The sequence below is a fragment of the Lithobates pipiens genome, unplaced genomic scaffold (assembly GCF_037356315.1).
Source record: "Lithobates pipiens isolate NorthernLeopardFrog02 unplaced genomic scaffold, aLitPip1_a1.2 Scaffold_18, whole genome shotgun sequence".
Classification (NCBI taxonomy): Eukaryota; Metazoa; Chordata; class Amphibia; order Anura; family Ranidae; genus Lithobates; species Lithobates pipiens.
In genome coordinates this window covers 323,753,553-323,779,144 of record NW_027507758.1, presented here as the reverse complement: position 1 = coordinate 323,779,144, position 25,592 = coordinate 323,753,553, and the positions used below count along the sequence as shown (strand labels likewise).

The 25,592-nt window shown below is 43.3% G+C and overlaps 1 protein-coding gene across 1 annotated transcript in view; it reads left to right on the top strand.

The window, feature by feature from the left end:
• The window catches only part of CFAP206 (cilia and flagella associated protein 206), a 65,235-nt gene that overhangs the window by 24,642 nt on the left and 15,001 nt on the right, over nucleotides 1-25,592 (top strand). Inside the window, exons 7-10 of the mRNA XM_077487281.1 lie at nucleotides 4,071-4,279; nucleotides 5,118-5,237; nucleotides 9,665-9,863; nucleotides 22,930-23,070. Of these exons, the coding sequence (XP_077343407.1) occupies nucleotides 4,071-4,279; nucleotides 5,118-5,237; nucleotides 9,665-9,863; nucleotides 22,930-23,070 (669 nt within the window). The remainder of the gene's footprint in view (nucleotides 1-4,070; nucleotides 4,280-5,117; nucleotides 5,238-9,664; nucleotides 9,864-22,929; nucleotides 23,071-25,592) is intronic.

The following is a 25,592-nucleotide window of genomic DNA, read 5'->3' as shown; positions in this document are numbered from 1 at the left end:
CACAAGTCGTTTCCGGTTTCTAAGACCAGTGTTTCTCAGCCTTTTACGATCAAGTACCCCTGCATGTCTAAAAAAAATTCCTAAATCCCTCTGTCTCAAAAGTAATTTCTATTGTTTGGATATCATGGTTTCTGTGTGTGTGTAATGTCAGTATGTGTTTGTGATAATTTCTGTGTCTGTTTGTGATGGTTTTTGTTAGTGTTCAAGCTGCAATGACAGATACTCACATACTAATATAATCACACACATTCACAAATTAACAAATTGACACCCACACAATCCCAAACAAACACACTTGCAGACACACAAATGCCTACAAGATCCCAAATTAACAGACTGGCAGACACACACACATTGCAAAATGATCACACTGGCAGACACACATATAATTCCACATTAACACACTCAGATACTCCCCAAAGTTTAATCCCAAATTAACACACTGGTAGATACACACACAATACAAAATGAACACTCAGAAGCACACATAATCCCAAATTAGCACACTCGCAGACACACGCACATAATCCAAAATTAACACACCGGTAGACACATGCATGCACATGTAGCCTATCAGTTCAGTGCCCACCAAATGCAGCCTCACTGGTGCAGTGCCCACCAAATGCAGCCTCACTGGTGCAGTGCCCACCAAATGCAGCCTCACCGATGCAGTGCCCACCAAATGCAGCCTACCAGTGCAGTGCCCACCAAATGCAGCCTCATCAGTGCTGTGCCCACTAAATGCAGCCTCGCCGGGGCAGTGCCCACCAAATGCAGCCTCACCGGTGCAGTGCCCACCAAATGCAGCTTCACCGGTGCAGTGCCCACCAAATGCAGCCTACCAGTGCAGTGCCCACCAAATGCAGCCTCAACAGTGCAGACACTAGGGTTGGTGTCACTCATTATGGTAAAACATGGTGTCAACTATAGTCGCCCCTCAGTACAGACCCCCCTCCCTCAGTACAAACCCCCCAGGACAGATCCCCTCAGGATAAACTGCCCTCCTCTATCAGTGTAGACCCCCCTCAGGATAAACCCTCCTCCCATCAGTGCAGACTCCCCAGGGTAACCCTACCTATCTATCAGTGCAGACCCCCCCTCAGCATAACCCCCCATCCATCAGTGCAGACCCCCCCATCAGTCATGCAGACTTCCCTCAGGATAACTACCCCATTAATCATGTAGACACCCCTCAGGATAAACCCTCTCCTCCACAAGTGCAGACCTCCATCAGTGCAGACTCCCTCCCCTCAGAATAACTCCCCCTCCTGCATCAGTACAGACCCCCATCAGTGCAGACCCTCCCCCAGGATAACCCCCCAATCCATCAGTGCAGATCCCCTCTCAGGATAAACCCCCCTCCCCTCATGCGCCTGGGTTAGCGGACAGGGGAAGATTCAGTATGCAGCTGCCCAGAGAGTTGCTTGCTCAGACTGTCCAGGCTGCGGACTTCTGTATAGTGAAGGGAGGCAGCCACAGCAGGAGTGAGTGAGGAGGGCTAGCATGGCGCCAGCATGTTCCGGCTGAAAAACCCTGCCTCCGGGACACTCCAACGCCCCTGGAATGGTGCCGCCTAGCCCAACCCCCCCCCCCCCAGCACTGCTGAGCCGCCAGGAGAGTTATTTGCTCAATCATCTCTATGGTCAGCGGGTAGAACCGCCGGCTGCACTCTCGGATTCCATGGTGGGAGGGGAGAGTCTGGGAAGGCGGCAGAATGTGGCAGGGGAGGCCCCTTTGCCACCACTTGTAAAAGCAATCTAGTGGCTATTTAGCCGCTGGGATTGCTTTTTCATAAAAGTGCTCCACCAACTGAAGAAAAAAATACCGGGCTAAAGTGGTTTCAGTGCAAGTAGTTAAGGTATTTGAAAACAAATATTGCATTATGGGCACTAGACACATTTTTTGACAGTTTTAGAAAATCACAACAGTTTCAGATTGAAATGGAAAAGGAATTCTTAGAGACAAAATGGCTTGTGTAGCAATGTTATATGGTATATTATTTCTTTAATGAAAGTGCAATTCCCCTTTTAAAGAAACAACACGTGAACTATTTAAATATAGCCACATTAATTTTCAAATAATTATTTTGCTTAAATCACGTAATTTACTCATATAGATATTAACATGCATAACAAACTAGCTTCAACTCATTCTTGTCCTGTGTTCTCATGCTTGGTTTATTACCAAATGTCCCTGCTGGTGTTCTTGCGTAGCTCCAGAAATGCACTTATCTCAGGCACCGAGGTTTGTGAATAATAATCTATCAGGAAAATGGTAACTCTGGAAGGAGCCAATTACAGCAAATAAAAAAAGAAAACATTGTGGCTTGGTCCCCAATCAGCAAAGGTGCCAATTTATAAATAGTGTGTGTCAAATCAACCAAGAAACTAATTACTAAGGCCGTTTACATCTGTCTGCCCATAAAACGGAGTGGGCTGTGTCCATGTCCGCTCTGCATAATGCTAGCAGCATAAGGATTAAAACTTGTCAATGATTGTGAGAGTGAAATTCCGCTTACATTTTTCACAAGAGCATATTCTTATTTTGTTTCACCTTATTGCTGGTTTCCTCTTTTTTTCTTTTCCATTCAATTTTTACAAACATAATTTGTATTTTCCAGTGAGTTAGTTCTTCTTATAACATGTCCAAAATAAGACGTCACCCTAGTCATCTGAGCTTCTAGTGATAAGTTGGGCTTGATTGAAGGATCCATTTGTTTGTTAACCTAGCTGTCCTTGCCGTCCACATTATTCTTAAAATTCTTCACCACCAAAGTTTAAGGGTGTCAATACTTTTTCCTGTATTTCTTTTTCATTGTCCAGTTTGTTCATTCATATGCTTCATGTAAACTGGCTGCTCTTAAGCATGAGTTTAGGAGCTATATCCATTTTTTTTTGCCAAAGCCCTTAAACTCAGTAAAAGCCTACTGTATGTGTCCATGTACACATAGGCTTTTAGCAGAGTTTAGGAGCTGCCACGATTAGGGGAGGTTAAACCTCCCTCTACTGTAAGAATCGTGCTCAGGGGAGGAACATTTGGCCAAATACCGCTAAGTCAAGACAAAAATGCATCTAAACGCGATTTTGCCACGTTTAGTGCTTTTCTGCAGCCGCCGTCCAGGGAAGGTTAGAAGGATTTGCCCCAGCTTTTTAGAACTATTTTGTTTTACCTTGCACATGTTTCTTACACACGGGCATACGTAAGGGCTGAACACAGATTGGATCTCGGCCCTTTACCACGCGATCAGCTGTCAGCCAAAGACAGCTGTTCATGTGATGTGAACAGAAGCCAGTATTTGGCTTTTTTATCCTCACTCTGACAGCGTATGGAGAAAGAAATTAAGCCGATTACTGGCTTGTGTAAATGGGAAAACGGTCCCACACACTGACAGCCACTGCTGCTAAGCAGTGCCCACCTGTGCCACCTGCCAGTGCCTATCAGTACTGGTAAGCAGTACCCACCAGTGCCACATATCAGTGCCCATCAATGCTGATAATCGGTGCCCATCAGTGCCTCATCATCAATGCTGACAATCGGTGCCCATCAGTGCCTGATCATCAATGGCATCTATCAGTGCTGCCTATCAGTGCCCATCAGTAGTGACCTTCAATGCCGCCTATCAGCGCTACCTATTAGTGCAGCCTCATCAGTGCCACCTTATCAGTGCCACCTTATCAGTGCCTATCTTATATTACGTTTGCCAAATTTTTTATCAAACTATGAAAACATATTTTTTATTTATTTTATTTTTTTCAAGATTTTTGGTCTTTTTTTGTTTGTCAAAAAATAAAAAACCCAGTGGTGGTTATATACCACCAAAAAGCTGTGTGAAAAAAATGATAACAATTTCATATGGGTACAGTGTTGTATGACCGCGCAATTGTCATTCAAAAGAGTGACAGCGCTGAGAGCTGAAAATTGGCCTGGGCAGGAAGGAGGTATAAGTGTCCAGTAAGCAAATGGTTAATATATATTTTTGATAATTATATAGCTGCTTAGTGGGATATTTTTGATATTATTTAGAGTGCAGAATATTTATTTATCATTAAACTGATTTTTTGCCTTGATAGTACCAGTTGTTTTGAAGGAAGCAATACCGGCTACTACAAAGCACATTGATTCTGAGCTCCAGTCATCTCGGGAGATGACGTACAAATACACAGCTATCTTGGAGGAGATGGATGGAAAACTGGCAAAAAACAATCTGGTCAGTTTAACCCAGATGAAAGAAACACTTTACAATGCAAGACAGCATGAAGCATTTTTAAACATTATTTTGGTAAGTGCTGCATGTGGTCTAGAGTGGGGTTTGTATCATAGATTTGTTTTAATCTTTTGATTAAAGTAAACCTAGCTTCAGTTACATTTTGTCACCCTAAGTTCCTATCACAGAGATCACAGTACTTTCCCTGACAATTACTTCATCTGCTTTTCTTCCCATAGGGACAGCACTATCTTTGTTTAAAGCAGAACTTCATGAAAAAAAATGTATTCTCCCATGGGGCTCTGATCGCACTGCATGGGTAAACTGCTCGTTTTGTCTAGGGGTGTGAGAAAAAGCTGTACTTTCCCAGTCCTTCTATCCTCTAGGAAACTGCACTCCCTCTTGTCCAGCGGTGGACTTTTCCTGGCCTCATGTCCAGAGCCAGTCTATGGGCATGATGATGTCAAGAACAGTTCATTCACAAGACCGCTAGCGTGCGGGGGGCAGGAGCAAAGGGGTCCAGTCTTGCGCTCGGAGGGATGGCGGATTAGGTAAGTATACTGTATATCCACTCTGAATTCCCCTAGACAAAAACGAGCAGTTAATGTTGATGTTGCAGTTTGATCACTGGGGAAATAGAGACGAGTGGATTGTCCAGGTATGGCACTTGCATACTTACAATGGCCCAAGGCAGACCAATGTAACTATGCAAAAATAGTCCATACTTAAACTTCAGCTTTTAATTTATTGTGTTCACAGAAATATGGATCTTGTGAATGAATGCACTTTGTACAGAACTTTGACACAAACCGCACTGTGCTAATTCTGAAACATTAACATGTACCATATTATTGCACTAGTGTATGGTCACTTATTATGCTACAGTGATTTATGTTTATTTTTATTCATTTAGTCAGATATCATCACATGTGCCAAACAAGTTGATGTAATTGATAAGCAGTACTGGGCACAAATGGAACAATTAAGGGATACAGTCCGGTCAAAATCTGCAGTTCCCACAGCACAGGTCTATGTAAGTAATGACAGCTGTCAATATCACATTATATTACAATGTCGCACTTTATTAATGGAAGATAATAACAATGAGAAAAATTAGAAAACATTTGCATCAGTAAACATTCCGGACCTGTGTAAAAATGCTAGTGGTTCTTTTGGGGGCCACTAGTCATGCATAGGTGACCTAAACCACTGGTTGGAAAGGTGGGTCCAAAAAAGAAGAACATGGAGGGCAGGATAGGGGGCAGTGGCAGCTGGTGCTCAACATTTTTGGAGGGGCATAAACTAACTGAAAAATACTGAAACAAAAACATCAATTGCAGCCACTGTGCCCATCATATGCAGCCAACTGTGCCCATCATATGCAGCCAACTGTGCCCATAATATGCAACCAACAGTGCCCATAATATACAGCCAACTGTGCCCCATAATATGCAGCCAACTGTGCCCCATAATATGCAGCCAACTGTGCCCCATAATAGGCAGCCAAATGTGCCTCATAATATGCAGCCAACAGTGCCCCATAATATGCAGCCAACTGCGCCCATAATATGCAGCCTCTGTGCCCATCAATTGTAGCCTCTGTGCCCATAATACGCAGCCAACTGTGCTCCATCAGTTGCAGCCTTTGTGCCCATAATAAGTAGCCACTGTGCCCCACCACCCGTTGTCTGCCCTACACTTACCCCATCGTGGTGGTGGGTCAGGCAGCAGGTCAGGCGGCAAGCTGTGGGAAGTGTAGTGCAGCGATGGATGCAGGACTCCTCTGTGCATGTCTTCTTCCTGTTCTGCACGGCGCTGTAATTCTGGAACCCGGAAGAGGCCAGGCGCCTGAATGGGTGTGGGTACAACAGCCATGGATAGATTCATGCAATGCATGAATCTATCCATAGTACACAAAGGGGGTGGCTGGAAAGAGGGGGCAGCGGCATGAGGAAGGGTAGGGAGGAAAAGGTACAGACAAGGGAAGGAGGAAAGGCATCAAGTAAATTACCAGTGGACAGATGTAGGTTGGGCAAACAAGAACAAAACAAAGGGATAGGTAGCAAAGAAGGAACACTCAAGAATGCCATGGTTCTCATATCTTATTAAATTTGACTTGTGACCAGCATCATATTCACATGTTCCTGGACTTCTTCAAAAAAGACTGTCGATTTCTTCCAGGTCTTACCTATCATTGCTTAGCAGCCAGAAACAAAAGAGACCTGAAATTGTATGGTGGTAGAGAACCACCCATAAACATTCAACAAAACCAGTTTCTGGATAAAATATTAAAGATGAGGTTGCACCAAATACATAGATACCCAATTTTCGTGTGCCCGTGAAATCGCGACAAACTTTACTACCCCATATTTTTTATAGGCGACGCTTTAAAAGCCCCTACAGGTTATCTGTTTAGCATTACAGAGGAGGTCTGGTGCTAGAAATATTGCTCTCACACTGGCATGCGTGGTGTATTGCAATCCATATTTTCTTGCGTAGGCACCCCTGACACATGCATTTATGCTTATACATGTGGGGGGGGGGGTGAAATGCCAAACCTGATGAAATGAAGCAACATAAGGTTATACTGCTGCCTAAAAGGGGAAATGGACACTAGACACATAAAAACAAAAAGCCTGCCCCTCCTCACACTTTCTAAGTTTTGCTTACTTAGTCTCTAAGTTCCATACAGTTGATGTGTCTACCTCGGCAGATGTTAGCCTTGGTTGAAAAGTTCTAAAGCTAATGGCCAGATAAACAGATAACAATAAAGAAAAAAAGCTTGAGGAACAAGGAAGCTAATACAGTCACCACATTTAAGAATTGATAAGCTACAATTTAATACATTTGTTATTGGGTTTAATACTTTAAAGTGGAACTAAAGCACTGTGCCTGTGCGCTGAGATGTCACCTTGCACTGGCCAATCAAGATGGTTGAGGACCAGCACCCGGAAGAAGCCCAGGAAAAGATGCCAAAGAAGGACCTTGTGGGCATTGAACCATTAGAGCTAAGGTAAGTGAGTGAGTGACTAAGCTGTGCCCTACCCGATGGACTCCAAGAAAAAGGATTTTAAGGTGAGTAAAAAAATATTTCACACAGTTCCTGGATTGGTTAAGTCTTGCAAAACTGTAAAATTTAACTGCCGCCGTCACAGTACGTGAGGGAAAGATGGGGCCTGCTCAGATCCATACCATTGGATGATGTAAGCGATGTCAAACATCACTTCTGCCCAAAAAAAAAAAACATTTATTATTTTTTTTTATTGCTTATAATTGCAAATGTGTGATCTGAGGTCTTTTTGCCCCAGATGTCACATTTAAAGCGGAGGTCCACCCTAAAGTGGACCTTCCGCTCATTGGAATCCTCCCCCCCTCCGGCGCCACGATCGGCACCTTTCAGGGGGGAGGGGGGTGCAGTTACCTGGATAATCCAGGTAACTGCACCCACTTTCGGGATAGCTCTCTGCGGAAAGGGGCGTAGATCTACGCCCCTTTCCAAAAGTCCCCCGCTGCCTGCTGGGAAACACACAGATCCCAGAGGCAGCGGGTCCATCCTTATTGCACAGCGCGATTCGCGCATGCGCAGTAGGGAACCGGGAAATGAAGCCGAAAGGCTCCACTTCCTGATTCCCATACCCAAGATGGCGGCGACAGCACCCAAGTGACGATCGAGAGATCGGCTTCGGGTGCCGACATCTCGGGCGCGCTGGGTGGGTAAGTGTCCTTATTTTAAAAGTCAGCAGCTGCTGTATTTGTAGCTGCTGGCTTTTAAAAAAAAAAAAAAAGGGCGGACTCCCGCTTTAAGAGCTCCTGTCGTTTTTTTTTTCTATTACAATAGGAATGTAATAGGAATAAAAATGACACAATTTTTTTTTTTTTTTTTTTAAAGGACAGTGTAAAAATAAAAAGTAAAATAAATAGGGAAAAAAAAGTAAATCGCCCCTTCCCGCCAAGCTTGCGCGCAGAAGTGAGCGCATACGTAAGTCCCGCCAGTATATGAAATTGGTGTTCAAACGACACATGTGACGTATCGGCACAATCGTTAGAGTGAAAGCAATAATTCTAGCCCTAGACCTCCTCTGTAACTCAAAACTGGTAACCTGTAGACATTTTCAGACGTCGTCTATGGAGATTTTTAAGGGTCAAAGTTTGTCGCCATTCCACGAGCAGTTGCTATTTTGAAGAGTGACATGTTGGGCATCAATTTACTCGGCGTAACATTATCTTTCACAGTATAAAAAAAATGGGCTAACTTTACTGTTTTATTTTTTTTAATTCAAAAAAGTGTATTGTATTCCCGAAAAATTGCACTTGTAAGTCCGCTGTGCAAACATGGTGTGACATAAAGTATTGCAACGACCTCCATTTTATTTTCTAGGGTGTCTGAAACAAAACACAATGTTTGGGGTTCTAACTAATTTTTCTAGCAAAAAGATAAGATTTTAACTTGTGAACACCAAGTCTGAAAAATAGGCTCAGTCCTTAACTAGTTAAAGGGGATTTACCTGTAAGCAACTTTGCCACAGAGGAAACTGGACATAATATACAGAATGTGAGGAACGCGCATCTACTTTGCGCTGAACTTACCTTAGGCCAAGACAAACATGGACATGTCTTTGGTCAGATGTGATGAAATAATCTGACATCTCCCCATTGTTTTAACAGTTAGCAGGAACAACCTCTTCCAATTTGAGAATTGATTTCTACTACCTATTACTAGTATTAGCTGTACTGTTATTTTGAAGCATGCTTGGGAACCTCTCTGACAAATGTTGCAGACATGGGTTGTACCTGTAAATGGTGTATATATATATATATATATATATATATATATATATATATATATATATATATATAAACACTGCACTAACCCAAATCAACCCTTAACTAAAAACTGCAAATAGAAAGTGAGATACACACCAAAAACAATAAAGCTGTGCTTAATTAACATAAATACCAAATACAGTGATAATGTAAATTATCTTGAAAAAAGTCAGTGATTATAGTAATCAAATAAATGTCACAAAAAATACACACTATTCTGTGAAAAAAGTCTGTGATATCAGATAATCAGATGAGTGACATCCTAGACTAGAGAAAAGGTCAATCCACCACTTCACCAAGAAGCACCAATTGACTAGTGTACCTCCACCGTTTGAAATAAAAGCTTACCAGATAGCAAGCTTAATGAAGCCTGTGGCTATAACCCAGCCAGGGTCCTTGATCCAAGGCAACAGCGGCAGCGCTTCTGGGTATAGCAGATGGACAAACTACAGCAAGCTTCCAAGTAGGATGGATACTTGAGCCACAGCCGTAACAGTCAGCCACCAAAAAGTGAAGGGGAACAGTTTATTATAACCTAGTATAACTCTAGTCCTATTCTGTGCAATGTATAGTAGAGAACAAGACTGAATTATTCATAAACTTTTGGACTATAAAGGTTATATATGTCTTTTGCAGCCACTCTTTATTACACTATCTAACCTGTGGAACAGCTTCCAGGATGAAATTGTGTTATTAAGTATCCTTAGCAATATGACTACAAACCTGCAGCCCTTTCTAGGACTCCACGAAGAGCTCTTTCCCGATCACATCCTCCAGCCATTATTAAGTGATTTAACAATAAAAACTGACGAGGAAAGGAATAAAGAAAGTGAAGGTAAGAAATCAATCAATACTCAGCTTTCTCTAAAGTTCATCTGGATAATATAACATGGACTCTCATTATTTGCTGAAGAAAACAGCTTTTTTTCCCTTGCTTCAAGTTTGATAAGCCAAGTTCGCTGGTAATCTAAAAAAACACGTAAAAACATGCATACAATTTAAAGAGTACCTTAGATTTACACTAACCTATGCTTTGTACTCAAAAGCAAAACAAATCATTTATCCCTGCTTCTGCATGAAAAGATTGTTGTAAAATCTGGGCTAGCGCTATCCAAGGCTGAAGAATTGGTGAGAGCTATGGTTCCCAAGTATACAGTGTCTTAGGTTCATGGAAAGGTGGAATATTATCTGTAAAGAATTTTTCACTTTAAGGTGATTGGGTACTTTCTGCACTGTGGCTCAAACAAAAGCCTGTGTTCATTAAACAGATTTTAGTATCTGCCCCTAGTGTATAAACATACATTTACCTTGATCTGCATTTCACTCCAGGGAGTTCACACTAGGTAAATGCAACCCCTACCCCTTTTCCCATGTACCCTTCACAGCAATTTTGGCAATATAAGCTGAAGATGGTATAATATATCAGCTCCCCTTTCTGCCAGGGCTGGGATACGGTTTCTGTTCTCTGGTGTTTCCAGCAATCTTTGAAAAATGGATGTGCCCTGGTGTACATGCAAAGAAAATTGAAGAAATAGGCATTATTTTTTATGGTGGATTTTAGTTTACTGGAAATACCTGTCAGGAATCCGTCCGTTCCGTACGATCGACCTTCCGTACGCGCACACGCATTCGTGCCGCGGGTCGTCGTGGGCACGAGCGTCGTCCAACGCGCGCGGGTGCACGTCGATCGTATGTGCGCGCGGTACACGCACGCACGGACGAGCGTTAGCTCAATTGCCGCCAGTGGCCCTTTTTAAAGGCGCAGTTGCAGTGGTTCTGTGCTGTCTCGTCTGCAGCTAGTGCCTGAGAATACCTGTTTACCTACCTGCTACCCATCTGATATCTGACCTGGCTCTGTCTGACCTTGCTGACCTCTCCTGCTCCGACCCCGGCTTGTTTGTCTCTTCTTGGACTGATTACCTGTTGCCGAACCTTGCTTGTACCTGATACCTCTGCTGTCTCCTGCCTGTTCCTGCATCTGTTACCTTACCTCCGGAGGATCCATCCATCCTGATCCAGTGGCCTGCAGCCTTCTGCTTCTCCGCTACAGAGAGTTCCGCTTCAGAGGATCCTCATCTCCTGACACCTGCTGCTGCACCTGGCTGGACTCTCCTACCCCACTGTGCTCCGGTCTCCCTGTTCCCATTCCAGTGAGACCAGAACCAGAGCCGTAAGAGAGGTCCCCTTCCACTAAGTCAGACTCTATACCCGAAGTTCTTAACAGTACGAGACAGCCATGTCTGAGTCTGCGGAAGGGGCCTCCGCCATGAAGGAGATTTGCTCTCACCTTGCGGCTCTCACCCAGGCCGTGAAGTCCCTGCAGGATGGCTACACCAGATTGGAGGAGCGGGTCCAACACCTCTCCATTTCAGGGTCTCCAGACACCACACCTCAGCCTCCTCCTGCCCAGCCTGCAGCTCATTCGACTGTCATGATGCTCCCACCTGAGCCTAGGGTCCCCATTCCGGAAAGGTTTTCTGGGGATCGCTCCAAATTCCGGGCTTTTCGCAACGCCTGCCAGCTTTACTTTGCCCTCCAGCCCAGGACTTTTTCGCTGGAGGCAACTAAGGTGGGTTTTGTCATTTCTCTCTTGCAAGAAGAACCTCAGTCTTGGGCCCACCATCTCCTGGAGAATGACAGCCCCCTTACACATACTCTCTCCACCTTCTTCGAAGGGATGGCACAGCTTTACGATGACCCCCAACGGGCTGCCACCGCAGAATCTGCATTAACTGCGCTCCAGCAAGGCCGTAGGACGGCCGAGGACTATGTCTCGGACTTTAGACGCTGGAGCGCAGATACCCAGTGGAATGAGTCGGCCCTTAGACACCAATTCCGCATGGGCCTGTCTGAAGGTCTCAAGGACGAGTTGGCTCGCGTTGGCGCTCCCGACGCCTTAGAGGACTTGATTGCTCTAGCCATTCAGATTGACCGCAGACTTCGCGAGCGTAGGGCTGAACGCTCCTCCCAACCACTGAGACCTGCCTGGATGACGGCCAGGACCCCATCTTCCACACCCTTCTTCTCTCCTGTCCCTCAAAGAGGACCTGCCAGCGTGCCTCCTGCTCCTGAGGAACCCATGCAGCTTGGACTTCTCCGACCTTCCCTGTCACCTGAAGAGCGAGCCCGCCGTCGTCAGATGAACTTATGTCTATACTGTGGCGGCTCCGGACATTATGTGGCCAACTGTCCGGTGAAGTCACGTAAGTGCCTTTCTTCAGTGTCTCGCAGTACCTGTATTTCTCCCTCCAACTCTCTCCATGTCGCCCTTCTGCTCTCGTTTCAGCTTTCGGGAAGAACGATCCACGTCAACGCCATCCTTGATTCCGGAGCCTGCGGTTGCTTCATTGATTCCGCCTTCACCAACCTACACTCCATTCCACTTAAACAAAAGACCCATGGACTCGCTATCTTCTTGGCTGATGGTTCCCAGATTAAGTCCGGCCGTGTCACCCAGGAGACCCTTCCAATACCTACCTCCACCTTTTGCCAACACACGGAATTACTGGTCCTTGATGTAATTTCATCCCCACTTTTTCCTGTGATTCTGGGCATCCCATGGCTGCAGGCCCACAATCCTTCCATTAACTGGACTTCGGGGGAGGTGAAGTTCCTCTCCTCTTACTGCCTGGACCACTGCTTTTCAGGGGCTTCTGAACAATCCGGAACTCTTCTCAGCCTAGACCCAGATCTGGACTTATGTCAATCCGTCCCCGAGCCTTACCATGAGTTTCTGGACGTTTTCAGTAAGCGGGGGGCTGATTCCTTACCCCCGCATCGTCCCTATGACTGCCCCATTGAGCTCCTCCCTGGGGCAGAGATCCCGTTTGGACGAGTCTATCCGTTGTCCGAGAAAGAACAGGAGGCTCTGAAGACATACATCTCTGAGAACCTCCAAAAGGGGTTCATCCGGCACTCTACATCTCCTGCCGGGGCCGGAATATTTTTTGTTTCTAAGAAGGACCAGACCCTTCGACCCTGTGTGGACTACCGGGAACTGAACAGGGTCACAATTAAAAATCGCTACCCTTTACCCCTGATTCCAGAACTCTTCCAAAAGCTAAGGTCGGCCACCATCTTCACTAAGCTAGACTTGAGGGGAGCCTATAATTTGGTCCGCATTCGAGCAGGCGACGAATGGAAGACTGCATTCCGAACTCGTTTTGGGCACTACGAGTATCTGGTGATGCCTTTCGGGTTATGTAACGCCCCAGCTACTTTTCAGCACTTAATCAATGACGTCTTCCGGGACTTCTTGGATATCTTCGTCATCGTATACCTCGATGACATCCTGATCTTCTCTGGGTCCCTGGAGCAGCACCGGGGACACGTTGGCAGAGTATTGCTTCGGCTCCGACAACATGGCCTCTACGCCAAAGCCGAAAAGTGTAAATTCGAACAACAGGAGATCCAGTTCCTCGGCCTTGAAATCTCTCCAGCAGGCATCAGGATGGACCCGCAGAAGGTCGCTGCTGTCCTCGAATGGCCAGCCCCCTCTGACAAGAAAGGCATCCAACGCTTTGTGGGCTTTGCTAACTTTTATAGAAAATTTATCAGGGGCTTCTCAGCCATTATCACGCCCATCACCCAGCTCACCAAACTGAATACGCGCTTCCATTGGGGCCCTGAAGCCCAGGCCGCCTTCAAAAGACTTAAGGACCTGTTCACCTCTGCTCCTATCCTTAGCCACCCGGATCCATCTAGACCTTATATTCTGGAGGTAGACGCCTCCGAGATAGCAGTAGGGGCAGTGGTCTCCCAACGCTTAGGTAAAGACGACCTGATGCACCCCGTGGGGTTCTTTTCCCGAAAACTCTCTCCAGCGGAGAAGAATTATGATGTGGGCGACCGGGAGTTACTTGCCATCAAGTCTGCTTTGGAGGAGTGGAGATACTTACTCGAGGGGGCGGTACACCCCATACTCATCTACACGGACCACAAGAACCTCGAATACCTCCGTACCGCAAAACGCTTAAAACCTCGGCAGGCCCGCTGGGCCCTCTTTTTCTCCCGGTTCTGTTTCCACATAACCTATCGCCCTGGATCAAGAAACGTCAAACCTGATGCCCTTTCCCGCATGTTTGACAGCCCCAAGGACATCACACCCCCGGATACCATCCTCCCTGCCAACACCTTCCTACTCATTCAGCCAGATCTAGTGTCTCTGCTAAGGAGTGCTTCCTCCACATCTTCCTGTCCCCCGGGACTCTCACTAACATCCAGAGAGGGTTTGTTTTGGAAAGATAACCTGATCTTCGTCCCCGAAGATGTAAGAATTAAGGTTCTGGGCCTCCTTCACGACCACCCACTTGCTGGGCACTTTGGTGTCCGTAAAACTTTTGAACTGGTACAGCGCTCCTTCTGGTGGCCAGGAATGAGGGAGTTTTGCAAGCAGTATGTGAGTTCCTGCCCCGTATGCAATCGGAATAAAGTTCCCAGAATTCGGGCTTGGGGGCTGCTTAAACCTCTTCCCGCACCCGACCGCCCTTGGCGGATGATCACTATGGATTTTATTGTGGAACTTCCCCCGTCTGAGAACTGCACTGCCATCTTTGTAGTTTGTGATCGTCTGACCAAGATGGCGCACTTCTTACCCTTAAGGGGAACCCCCTCCGCGACCGAGACTGCCCATGTCTTTATTAAAGAAATAGTCAGGCTCCACGGGGTGCCCACCAATATCGTGTCTGATAGAGGGGTTCAGTTCACCTCCCGTTTCTGGCGAGCCCTTTGTGAGTCTTTAAAGATCGATTTGGCCCTGTCCTCTGCCTACCACCCACAGACCAATGGGCAAACGGAGCGCACCAATCAGACCCTCGAGCAGTATATTAGGTGCTTCTCTTCTTTTGTCCAAGACGATTGGGTGTCCCTGCTACCACTGGCGGAATTCGCCTACAACAATGCCAGCCACGCCACCACCGGGCAGTCCCCGTTTTTTGCCAATTACGGTTTTAACTTGTCTTTTCTCCCCGATGTTCTTACAGAATCGCATGTGCCAGCAGTACAGGACACGGTATCCTTTCTCCAGCAGAATAATCGGACCCTGCAGGAGGTCATAACCAAGGCTCAGGCTGACATCAAGAAGAGTTTTGACCGTGGAAGAAGGGGTGAATTGATCCTTCAAGTCGGGGACCAGGTATGGCTGTCTTCCTCTAATTTAAAACTAGCATGTCCCTCCAGGAAATTGGCACCCAAGTTTCTGGGCCCGTTTCCCGTTAAGAGGAGGATTAACGAAGTGTCTTATGAGTTGTCTCTGCCTGATTCCATGCGAATACACCCAGTTTTTCATGTAGCTCTTCTCAAGCCTGCTGTACCTGATCCCTTCCCTGGTAGAGAAACAAGGCCACCTGACCCCGTGCTGATTGATGGCAGCGAGGAATTCGAAGTGGAGGCCATTCTGGATTTCAGAAAACGACGGGGACAAGGTCAGTTTCTAATTAAATGGAAGGGCTACGGCCCAGAGGATAATTCTTGGGAACCTGCTTCCAATATACATGCCAATAGACTGATCCGAGCCTTCTTTGCTACACACCCAGAGAAAAGAGCCACTTGGGGCACCCAGAGGTTGCCCCTTGTGGGGGGGCAATGTCAGGAATCCGTCCGTTCCGTACGATCGACCTTCCGTACGCGCACACGCATTCGTGCCGCGGGTCGTCGTGGGCACGAGCGTCGTCCAACGCGCGCGGGTGCACGTCGATCGTATGTGCGCGCGGTACACGCACGCACGGACGAGCGTTAGCTCAATTGGCGCCAGTGGCCCTTTTTAAAGGCGCAGTTGCAGTGGTTCTGTGCTGTCTCGTCTGCAGCTAGTGCCTGAGAATACCTGTTTACCTACCTGCTACCCATCTGATATCTGACCCGGCTCTGTCTGACCTTGCTGACCTCTCCTGCTCCGACCCCGGCTTGTTTGTCTCTTCTTGGACTGATTACCTGTTGCCGAACCTTGCTTGTACCTGATACCTCTGCTGTCTCCTGCCTGTTCCTGCATCTGTTACCTTACCTCCGGAGGATCCATCCATCCTGATCCAGTGGCCTGCAGCCTTCTGCTTCTCCGCTACAGAGAGTTCCGCTTCAGAGGATCCTCATCTCCTGACACCTGCTGCTGCACCTGGCTGGACTCTCCTACCCCACTGTGCTCCGGTCTCCCTGTTCCCATTCCAGTGAGACCAGAACCAGAGCCGTAAGAGAGGTCCCCTTCCACTAAGTCAGACTCTATACCCGAAGTTCTTAACAATACCAAATAAATACTCTGATGGTCCTGGGAAGGACGGGCAGTGTAATCATTTCTGACATATACTATACAGTATATATGGATACAATTGTCTCAAAAGGTAGGAGGGTGCATCTTTATTAGAGTTGATAAAGTGTATATATACAGTTGTGCTCATAAGTTTACATACCCTGGCAGGAATTTATGATTTCTTGGCCATTTTTCAGAGAATATGAATGATAACACAAAAACTTTTCTCTTTCACTCATGGTTAAGGATTGGCAGAAGCCATTTATAATCAATCAACTGTGTTTACTCTTTTTAAATCATAATGGTAACAGAGAGGGATATGGTGTGGGGGTATTGGGGCAGTCGTTCACGCTAGCCTCCTAGAACCAACCCAAACCAAAAAATGTTGTTTGGACTATAACGGTACTTTTGATTCAAAAAAGAAAGAACTAATAATAATTAAAATTTACTAATGTTTAATAAATGCATAAAAAATAAACAATACACAAAACATCATTGTTAAAACATGGTACACTCCAAAGTTTTTATCATTTACAATTACTCAAGGAAGAGTTCAGTTCTAGTGGTGTACAGGGTTTCCTCTACTAGTTTCGCAGAACACCCGCTTCTTCAGGAGGATATCTATATAAATTGTAATAGACAATATAAAGACCATTATACAATCAACCAGGTAATATATACAAAAATCAAAACATCATTAGAAAAGTAGGTATACATCATCACATAAGGGAAATAAGGAGATCAACTCGCCCAAAATTCAAAAAACAGGGCTTTGAAAAATAACAGGAAATGGACCCCTATATTCCCCCTACGGCGGACATGGGGGATTGGTTAGGCAGCTCTAATACAGAAAATAATTACTTGATTGGTGGCAGTTGAGGAAAGAAAAAAAAAAGGGGGGGGGAGAGAGAAGGGGGGTAAGGGGGGCAGAGGAAGGGAAGGGTGGGGAAGGAGGCACAAGAAAGAAAAAAAAATTATTTATATTTTTTCTTCCTTTGCCATTACTCTAATCAAGACTTACCAAGTAAAACTGTATAGATATATACCCGGTCACAATATAAGTAACTCCAAAGGTTTCAATCAATCAAGTTTTAGGTTGCAGATGGATAAATAAACTAACCGATCAGATAGAAGGGCAAATCGCAAATCCATCTATAGGCAAACAAATCAATGTCATTTTAAAGGGTATAGAAATAAGTGAATAGATATAAGGCTGGGTATCCCAAGAGACATTTACCTGATGGTGCAGATTATAACCTCCGGTCGGTAGAGCAGTCCTCCTTAACCTGCCCACACAGCGGACTAATGGCCGCTATATGGGCTCCCCGACGTGCATCACACCAGGCGCCCGCCGGCGGGAAGACGGCGGCGTCTGACGTCATGCAGTCAGCGTCTCCACACTGCGCAGGTGCAGTGTAACATACACTGCGGCGGAAGTGCGCAGGGGAGATTAAAAGAGAGACACCATGTCCGCCGAAGGGGGAAAAATTAAGAAAGGGGTGCCGAACGAAAAGAAAAGAATAGAAAAAAGAAAAGAAAAACGAAAAGAAAAGAAAATTTTCGGCACCGCGTCTCGCTTTTAATCTCCCCTGCGCACTTCCGCTGCAGTGTATGTTACACTGCACCTGCGCAGTGTGGAGGCGCTGACTGCATGACATCAGACACCGCCGACTTCCCACAGGTGGGCGCCTGGCGTGATGCACGTCGGGGAGCCCATATAGCGGCCATTAGTCCGCTGTGTGGGCAGGTTAGGGAGGACTGCTCTACCGACCGGAGGTTATAATCTGCACCATCAGGTAAATGTCTCTTGGGATACCCAGCCTTATATCTATTCACTTATTTCTATACCCTTTTTAATGACATTGATTTGTTTACCTATAGATGGATGTGCAATTTGCCCTTCTATCTAAACGGTTAGTTTATTTATCCATCTGCAACCTAAAACTTGATTGATTGAAACCTTTGGAGATACTTATATTGTGACCGGGTATATATCTATACAGTTTTACTTGGTAAGTCTTGATTAGAGTAATGGCAAAGGAAGAAAAAATATAAATAATTTTAATTTTTTATTTTTTTCTTTCTTGTGCCTCCTTCCCCACCCATCCCTTCCCATTCCCCCTCTGCCCCCCTTACCCCCCTTCTCTTTCCCCCCTCCCCCCTTTTTTTTTTCTTTCCTCAACTGCCACCAATCAAGTATTTATTTTCTTTATTAGAGCTGCCTAACCAATCCCCCATGTCCGCCGTAGGGGGAATATAGGGGTCAGTTTCCTGTTATTTTTCAAAGCTCTGTCTTTTGAATTTTGGGCGAGTTGATCTCCTTATTTCCCTTATGTGATAATGTATACCTACTTTTCTAATGATATTTCGATTTTTCTATATATTACCTGGTTTATTGTATAATGGTCTTTATATTGTTTATCACAATTTATATAGATATCCTCCTGAAGAAGCGGGTGTTCTGCGAAACTAGTAGAGGAGACCCTGTACGCCACTAGAACTGAACTCTTCCTTGAGTATCTGTAAATGATAAAAACTTTGGGGTGTACCATGTTTTTAACAATGATGTTTTGTGTATTGTTTATTTTTTATGCATTTATTAAACATTAGTAAATTGTAATTATTATTAGTTCTTTCTTTTTTGAATCAAAAGTACCGGTATAGTCCAAACAACATTTTTTGGTTTGGGTTGGTTCTAGGAGGCTAGCGTGAACGGCTGCCCCAATACCGCCACACCAAATCCCTTGATATTGAAGATTTGTGGATGATGGTACTTGGTATTTATATATTTATATCAGAGGCGATACTCGTAACTCAATAACTGAATAATGGCAACAGAAACTACCCAAATGACCCTGAGCAAAAGTTGACATACCCCAGTTCTTAATATTGTGTATTGTCCCCTTTAACATCAATGACAGCTTGAAGTCTTTTGTGGCATTTGTGGATGAGGCTCTTTATCTTCTCAGATGGTAAAGCTTCCCATTCCTCTTGGCAAAAAGCCTCCAGTTTCTGTAAATTCTTGGGCTGTCTTGCATGAACTGCACGTTTGAGATCTCCCCAGAGTGGCTCAATGATATTGAGGTCAGGAGACAGAGATGGCCACTCCAGAACCTTTACTTTATTCTGCTGTAGCCAATGACAGGTCGACTTGGCCTTGTGTTTTAGATCATTGTCATGTTGGAATGTCCAAGTACGTCCCATGCGTAGCTTCCTGGCTGATGAATGCAAATGTTCCTCCAGTATTTTTTGATAACATACTGCATTCATCTTGCCATCAATTTTGACCAAATTTCCTGTGCCTTTGTAGCTCACACATCCCCAAAACATCAGCAATCCACCTCCGTGTTTCATAGTAGGAATGGTGTACCTTTCATTATAAGCCTTGTTGACTCCTCTCCAAATGTAGCGTTTATGGTTGTGGTCAAAAAGCTAAATTTTGGTCTTATCACTCCAAATGACTTTGTGCCAGAAGGTTTGAGGGGTTTTAGTTGGTCTACTTGACCGTGGTTTGGTTTCCACTTCTTGATTAGAGTTTGAACACTGCTGATTGGCATTCTCAATTCCTTGGATATCTTTTTTTTTTTATCCCTTTCCTGTTTTATACAGTTCAACTACCTTTTCCTGCAGATTCTTTTAACAATTCTTTTGCTTTCCCCATGACTCAATCCAGAAACATCAGTGCAGCACTGGATGAAAGATGCAAGGGTCTGTCAGGAGTCCAAAAACACACTGACCTTTTATACACACACATACTAATTACAAGCAAACAGATCACAGGTGAGGATGGTTACCTTTAATAGCCATTCAAAGCCCTTTGCGTCAACTTGTGTGCATGTTATCGGGCCAAAATCACCAGGGTATGTAAACTTTTGATAAGGGTAATTTGGGTAGTTTCTGTTGCCATTATGATTTAAAAAGAGTAAAAACAGTTGATTGATAATAAATGGCTTCAGCCAAACACTAACCATGAGTGAAAAAAGTTTTTGTGTTATCATTCATATTCTCAAAAAAATGACCAAGAAATCATAAATTGTGCCAGGGAATGTAAACCTAGGAGCACAACTGTGTGTGTGTGTGTGTGTGTGTGTGTGTGTGTGTAGGTGTGTATATATATATATATATATATATATATATATATATATATATATATATATATATATATATATAATTATATACAGTATCTCACAAAGGTGAGTACACCCCTCACTAGAGGGGAACCATGAATGTCAACATGTACTGTGACATATTTAAGCAGAGCATGATCCCCTTCCTTTGGAGACTGGGCCGCAGGGCACTATTCCAACATAATGACCCAAAACACACCCACAAAACAACCACTGCCTTGCTAAAAAACTGAGGGTAAAGACGATGGACTTGCCAAGCATGTCTCCAGACCTAAACCATATTGAGCATCTGTGGGGCATCCTCAAATGGAAGGTGGAGGAGCACAAGGTCTCTAATATCCACCAGCTCCGTGATGTTGTCATGGAGGAGTGGAAGAGGACTCCAGTGTCAAACTGTGATACTCTGGGGAACTCCATGTCCAAGAGGGTTAAGGCAGTGCTTGAAAATATTGGTGGCCACACAAAATACTGACACTTTTGGCTCAATTTGTAAATTTTCACTTAGGGGTGTACTCACTTTTGTTGCCAGCGGTTTAGACATGAATGGCTGTGTATTTAGTTATATTGAGTGGACAGCAAATGTACACTGTTATACAAGCTGTACACTCACTACTTTACATTGTAGCAAAGTGTCATTTCTTCAGTGTTGTCACATGAAAATATATATTAAAATATTTACAAAAATGTGAGGGGTGTACTCACTTTTGTGAGATACTGTATGTATGGATATCCATACATACATACATACATACATACAGTATGTATGTATGGATATAGATATAGATATATATAGATCACAGAATTGCCATCATGTATTCATTGTCATCATCTAAATTCTGAAAAATACAAGTCTGTCAAATCTGTAAAAAGTAAACACATCCCTGCATTTATTACCATTTCAAATCTATGAAATCAAAATCAGGCGTTCAAGATTAGGTGCAATGATTAGAATTAGAGTATGCAGGTGGAACCTGTCTTATATAAACATCACATATCTCGGGCCTGGTGTTCTCCTAAGCGGTCGTAGGCCTATGAGTCTAGTAAAGGGTTTAAAATGATCACTATATTATTTTATAATCAATCGACTCTAAGAAAAATAGTCTATAAGTGGTGATTTCAAACAACTGCTTAATTGTCCAGGACTGGCCAGCCTAGCAAATTAAGCCCAAGAGGTGATCATTTGCTGCTAAACAAATTCTCCAAGAACCCCAAAGGCCAATTGTGGGATCTGCATGTACTGTAACTCTTGCAACAGCTGGTGGCAAAGTGCATGCATGTACAAGATTGGAGAGATTGCACAAAATCTAACCTGCATAGGAGGTGTACAAAGAACAAACCCTTGCGGTTGAAAAAAGAACATTGGTGCAAGACTGCAATTGAACATATAAGTAAAGAACAGGCTTTCTAGAACAGTGTGTGCTGGCTCCAAGATAGGGTTGGCTTGCCACAGTTACAGTAGACATGTTTCGTGCAAACCAAAGACAGCAGGAGAAGCTCAACTATTAAGCATAGTGGTAGAAATTTTGTGGTTTGGGGTTTGTTTTGCTGCCTCAGGGCCTGGGCAGCGGCAGCCATCAAGTCAACTATGCATTATGCAATATATCAAAGTGTGCTTTATGAAAATGTGAGGCCATCTGTGTAAAATTGTGGGATGAACTGGAAATTGATTATTTACCATAATATTCTGAAGCACGCAGAATAGCTCAAAAAGAAAAAAATGGAGGGTTATGGATTGGCCTAGTCAAAGCCATGAATTGAATCCTGGTAAAATGTTGTTGGGGCACCGGATTCAAATGGGCACGAAAGGAATTGTGCACAAAATAATAGTAAAAAATGATATCAAAGACTGGTAGGCAAGTATGCAAAACGTCAACAAGAAATAATTTAGATAAAGGGAGCAATACCAGCATCTGAGGACAATGGTGTTATTTTTTCCATGGTATATCATTATATCCGTTAATAATTTTGGTGTATGAATTGTTGAAAAGGCAATTTTTCCTTGTGTTTTTATTCAGGTCTATCAACTTTATCTGTAGTCACTGTCTAAGTGAAGATATGTTTGCCTATTCACATATTTCTAAAAAGTCAATCATTTCAATGGGTTGTATCATCTTTTTCACTTTTTCTGTATAATTATAATGTTTGAAATGTACACTGCAATAATTTGATAAAATAAATGTAATGTTTTTTCATAATATATAAAATATGTTTGCTTGTACTACAGAACAAACATACCTTTCAGTGCAATTCATCAGTTGTATACAGTAGAACTAATGTTGATAGTATACTGATGGAAAATGGAGATCTGTTATTAGTTTTATGCTTTTGTGTATTTAAAATTATCTTTTGACATACACAACTTAAAAATAACTACATTTTAATGTATATATCAAGAGAAATAAAATATATTTTCAAAATCCCATTTATGACAGACCAGTTGTAAATAAAATCTTATGGTAGATTCTATGGCCACTATATATAACAATGCTATTTTATTTATTTTAATTATTAACAATACAATTTATTTCTTTACTTAGGCATTCATATAACTCAATCAGATTTTCCAACACAGGAGTGGTATTTCCCTGAAAACACAGCTAATTATGAACGGCTCCCAATCCAATACCGTGGATTTTGTGGCTATACTGTTGCTACAAAAGATGGTCTTTTGTTGCCAGGTGAGAACTGTTTTAATGTGATAAACCTGGCTATTCAATACTTATGGATTCACATTGTGCACTATGAATAAATACTGCAATTAATTGAGAAAACTCCTTAAGATGTACAGATATTGATAAATTCCCTCAGCCTTGACAGATATTCCATGGTTAAGCCTTCTCAAGAGGATTGTTGACTCGCTAGGTTATATTGGTTGGATCTCTCACTATTAGTTTCCTCCAAGAGAGCCTAGTGGCAGAAATATCTACAGTACTGAGTGCTTCCCTTTCTGTCTCCATATTTACTAGCACATTCCTGATGGGAATGTGTAGGAATGTAGTATGGACTTTCATATGAAAGATTAATCAGTTGGCTGGATCATCCATGATTGACTGATGACTATCAGAAATATGTAAGGGTAATATGCTCTGCAAGGCACAACTCACAATTTAGGTAGAAGTTCAACACTAACACAGCCTAAAGGCCTACATATTTTTTCAAGCCTTAGGAATTCATTACCCTTTTCTATTTACAATTGTTTACTTTTAACATTTTTTTTTTGTATAATACTTTGCCTACTTGAGGCAAAAAGCACAATAAAATACTTTTATGAAAAAGAGTAATTCAATTTTTGTTGAGAAAAAAATATTCCACTGTGGATGATCAGTGTACATTGAATGTATTTTAACATACGTTGTTGTAAATCCCTACCTATTTCTGCTCTGAAGAAATAGCTGTTTGTTGTCTGCAGAGTAAATCTTGATGGGAGTGACGTTTTCATTATGAATTAGATGATGCGCTTACAGTGTTCTAATTAAGGAAAGTGACAGTGTCTGCAACCCTTTAGAAGTAATTAGCCCTTTGGGAGTATTTCACCAAAAATGAAACTTTTGTTGCAGAGGATGCCTAAAATATGACTTGTATCTTAGTGCAGACTTCTGGGAAATAAAGCGAGCCAATCACACAAGCAGGAAATGGCATTTCTGGGGATGTTCTGTATACCTCCAGATTGCCATATTGCATTGAATTTTACAGTGAATGAAAACGCTGCAGATTGAAAAGGAAAGATAATTTGAATAACATTAAATTGCAGTATAGCTTGTGTAGCAATAGTGTATGTTATACAATCTTTATTTTTTATTTGCTATATTTTTCTCCTACGTACGTGGAGTTACCCTTAAATCTACTAGAGTAGATTTGATGAAAAATTTAAATAGCAACTCCAAATGAAACAGATTTCTACTTTTAGGTGAAGCATGACAAGGTTTATTTACCTATTGGGCGGACCTTAATGGAGATTTATCTTCCAACCCTCAGGAAAACTCTAATGCCCCATACACGCGGTCGGAAATTCCGACGGAAAAAGTCTGATCGTATTATGTTGTCGGAAAATCCGATCGTGTGTGGGCTCTATCTGACTTTTTCAGACGGAAAAAGTTTGAGAGCTGGATCTAAAATTTTCCGACAAAAAAATCCAATCGGACTTTTTCCGATCGCATGTAGAGAATTCTGACACACAAAGTGGCACCCATGCTCAGAAAACATTTGGAGAAAAAAGCTATTGGCTACTGGCCTCTACGTAGTCCTGTCGTACGTTATGTACATCACCTCGTTCCGAATGATCGGACTTTCCGCCAACTTTGTGCGACTGTGTGTATGTAAGACAAGTTTCAGCCAAAATCCGTCATAAAATAATCAGATGGATTTTGTGGTCAGAATGTCCGACCGTGTGTATGGGGCATAATAGGCTGGGAGCTTAAATGAAAATCTAGCTACCAATACCACTAGCTGTAGGTTCTCCATATATTCCAAAACTACTAGAGGCTACATGATAGCTTTCCATACTCTGCTCTTCCTGCTGGATTCTTTATAGATCTGTATGGAGAACTTAGGCCAGTATCAACACTGTGGGGGGATTTACTAAAACTGGTGCATACAGAATCTGGTGAAGTTGTGCATTGTAACCAATCAGCTTCCAGTTTTTATTAACAAAGCTAAATTGAACAAGCCGAAGTTAGAAGCTGATTGGTTACTATGCACAGATGTACCATATTCCCAGTGTGCCAGTTGTAGTAAATCTCCACCACAGTATCAACACAACAAAGCCACACCAGAGTGAGTGGTGATTTTACTTATAGAGTCCTTGGCAATATCGAAGACTGGAAGGGGGATTTAGAACTAACCCTCATTATTCCCAGAATTATGAAATCTGTTTTCAGTTGCCCTATAATGGATTGCATGGTCGCTGTAGATGAGTTTGGTATGTACGTAAATTATTAGCTCAGTGCCTCTATTCCACCATTTTTCACTGTGCCATATACAACCTCTGTTCCAAAAAAGTTGGCATGTTGTGTAAAATCTACATAAAACAGAATGCAATGATTTGCAAATCTCATCAGTAAATGCATCATTTGTCAATAATGTTGATTTAACCTTAGCGCAGGAAAAAGGTTCAAAGTAAGTGTTGTTTTGTTGTTTATAGGAAATTTCACATCATCTTTTACAATAGAAATTTTATTTTGCATTATAAAATACAGTTTTA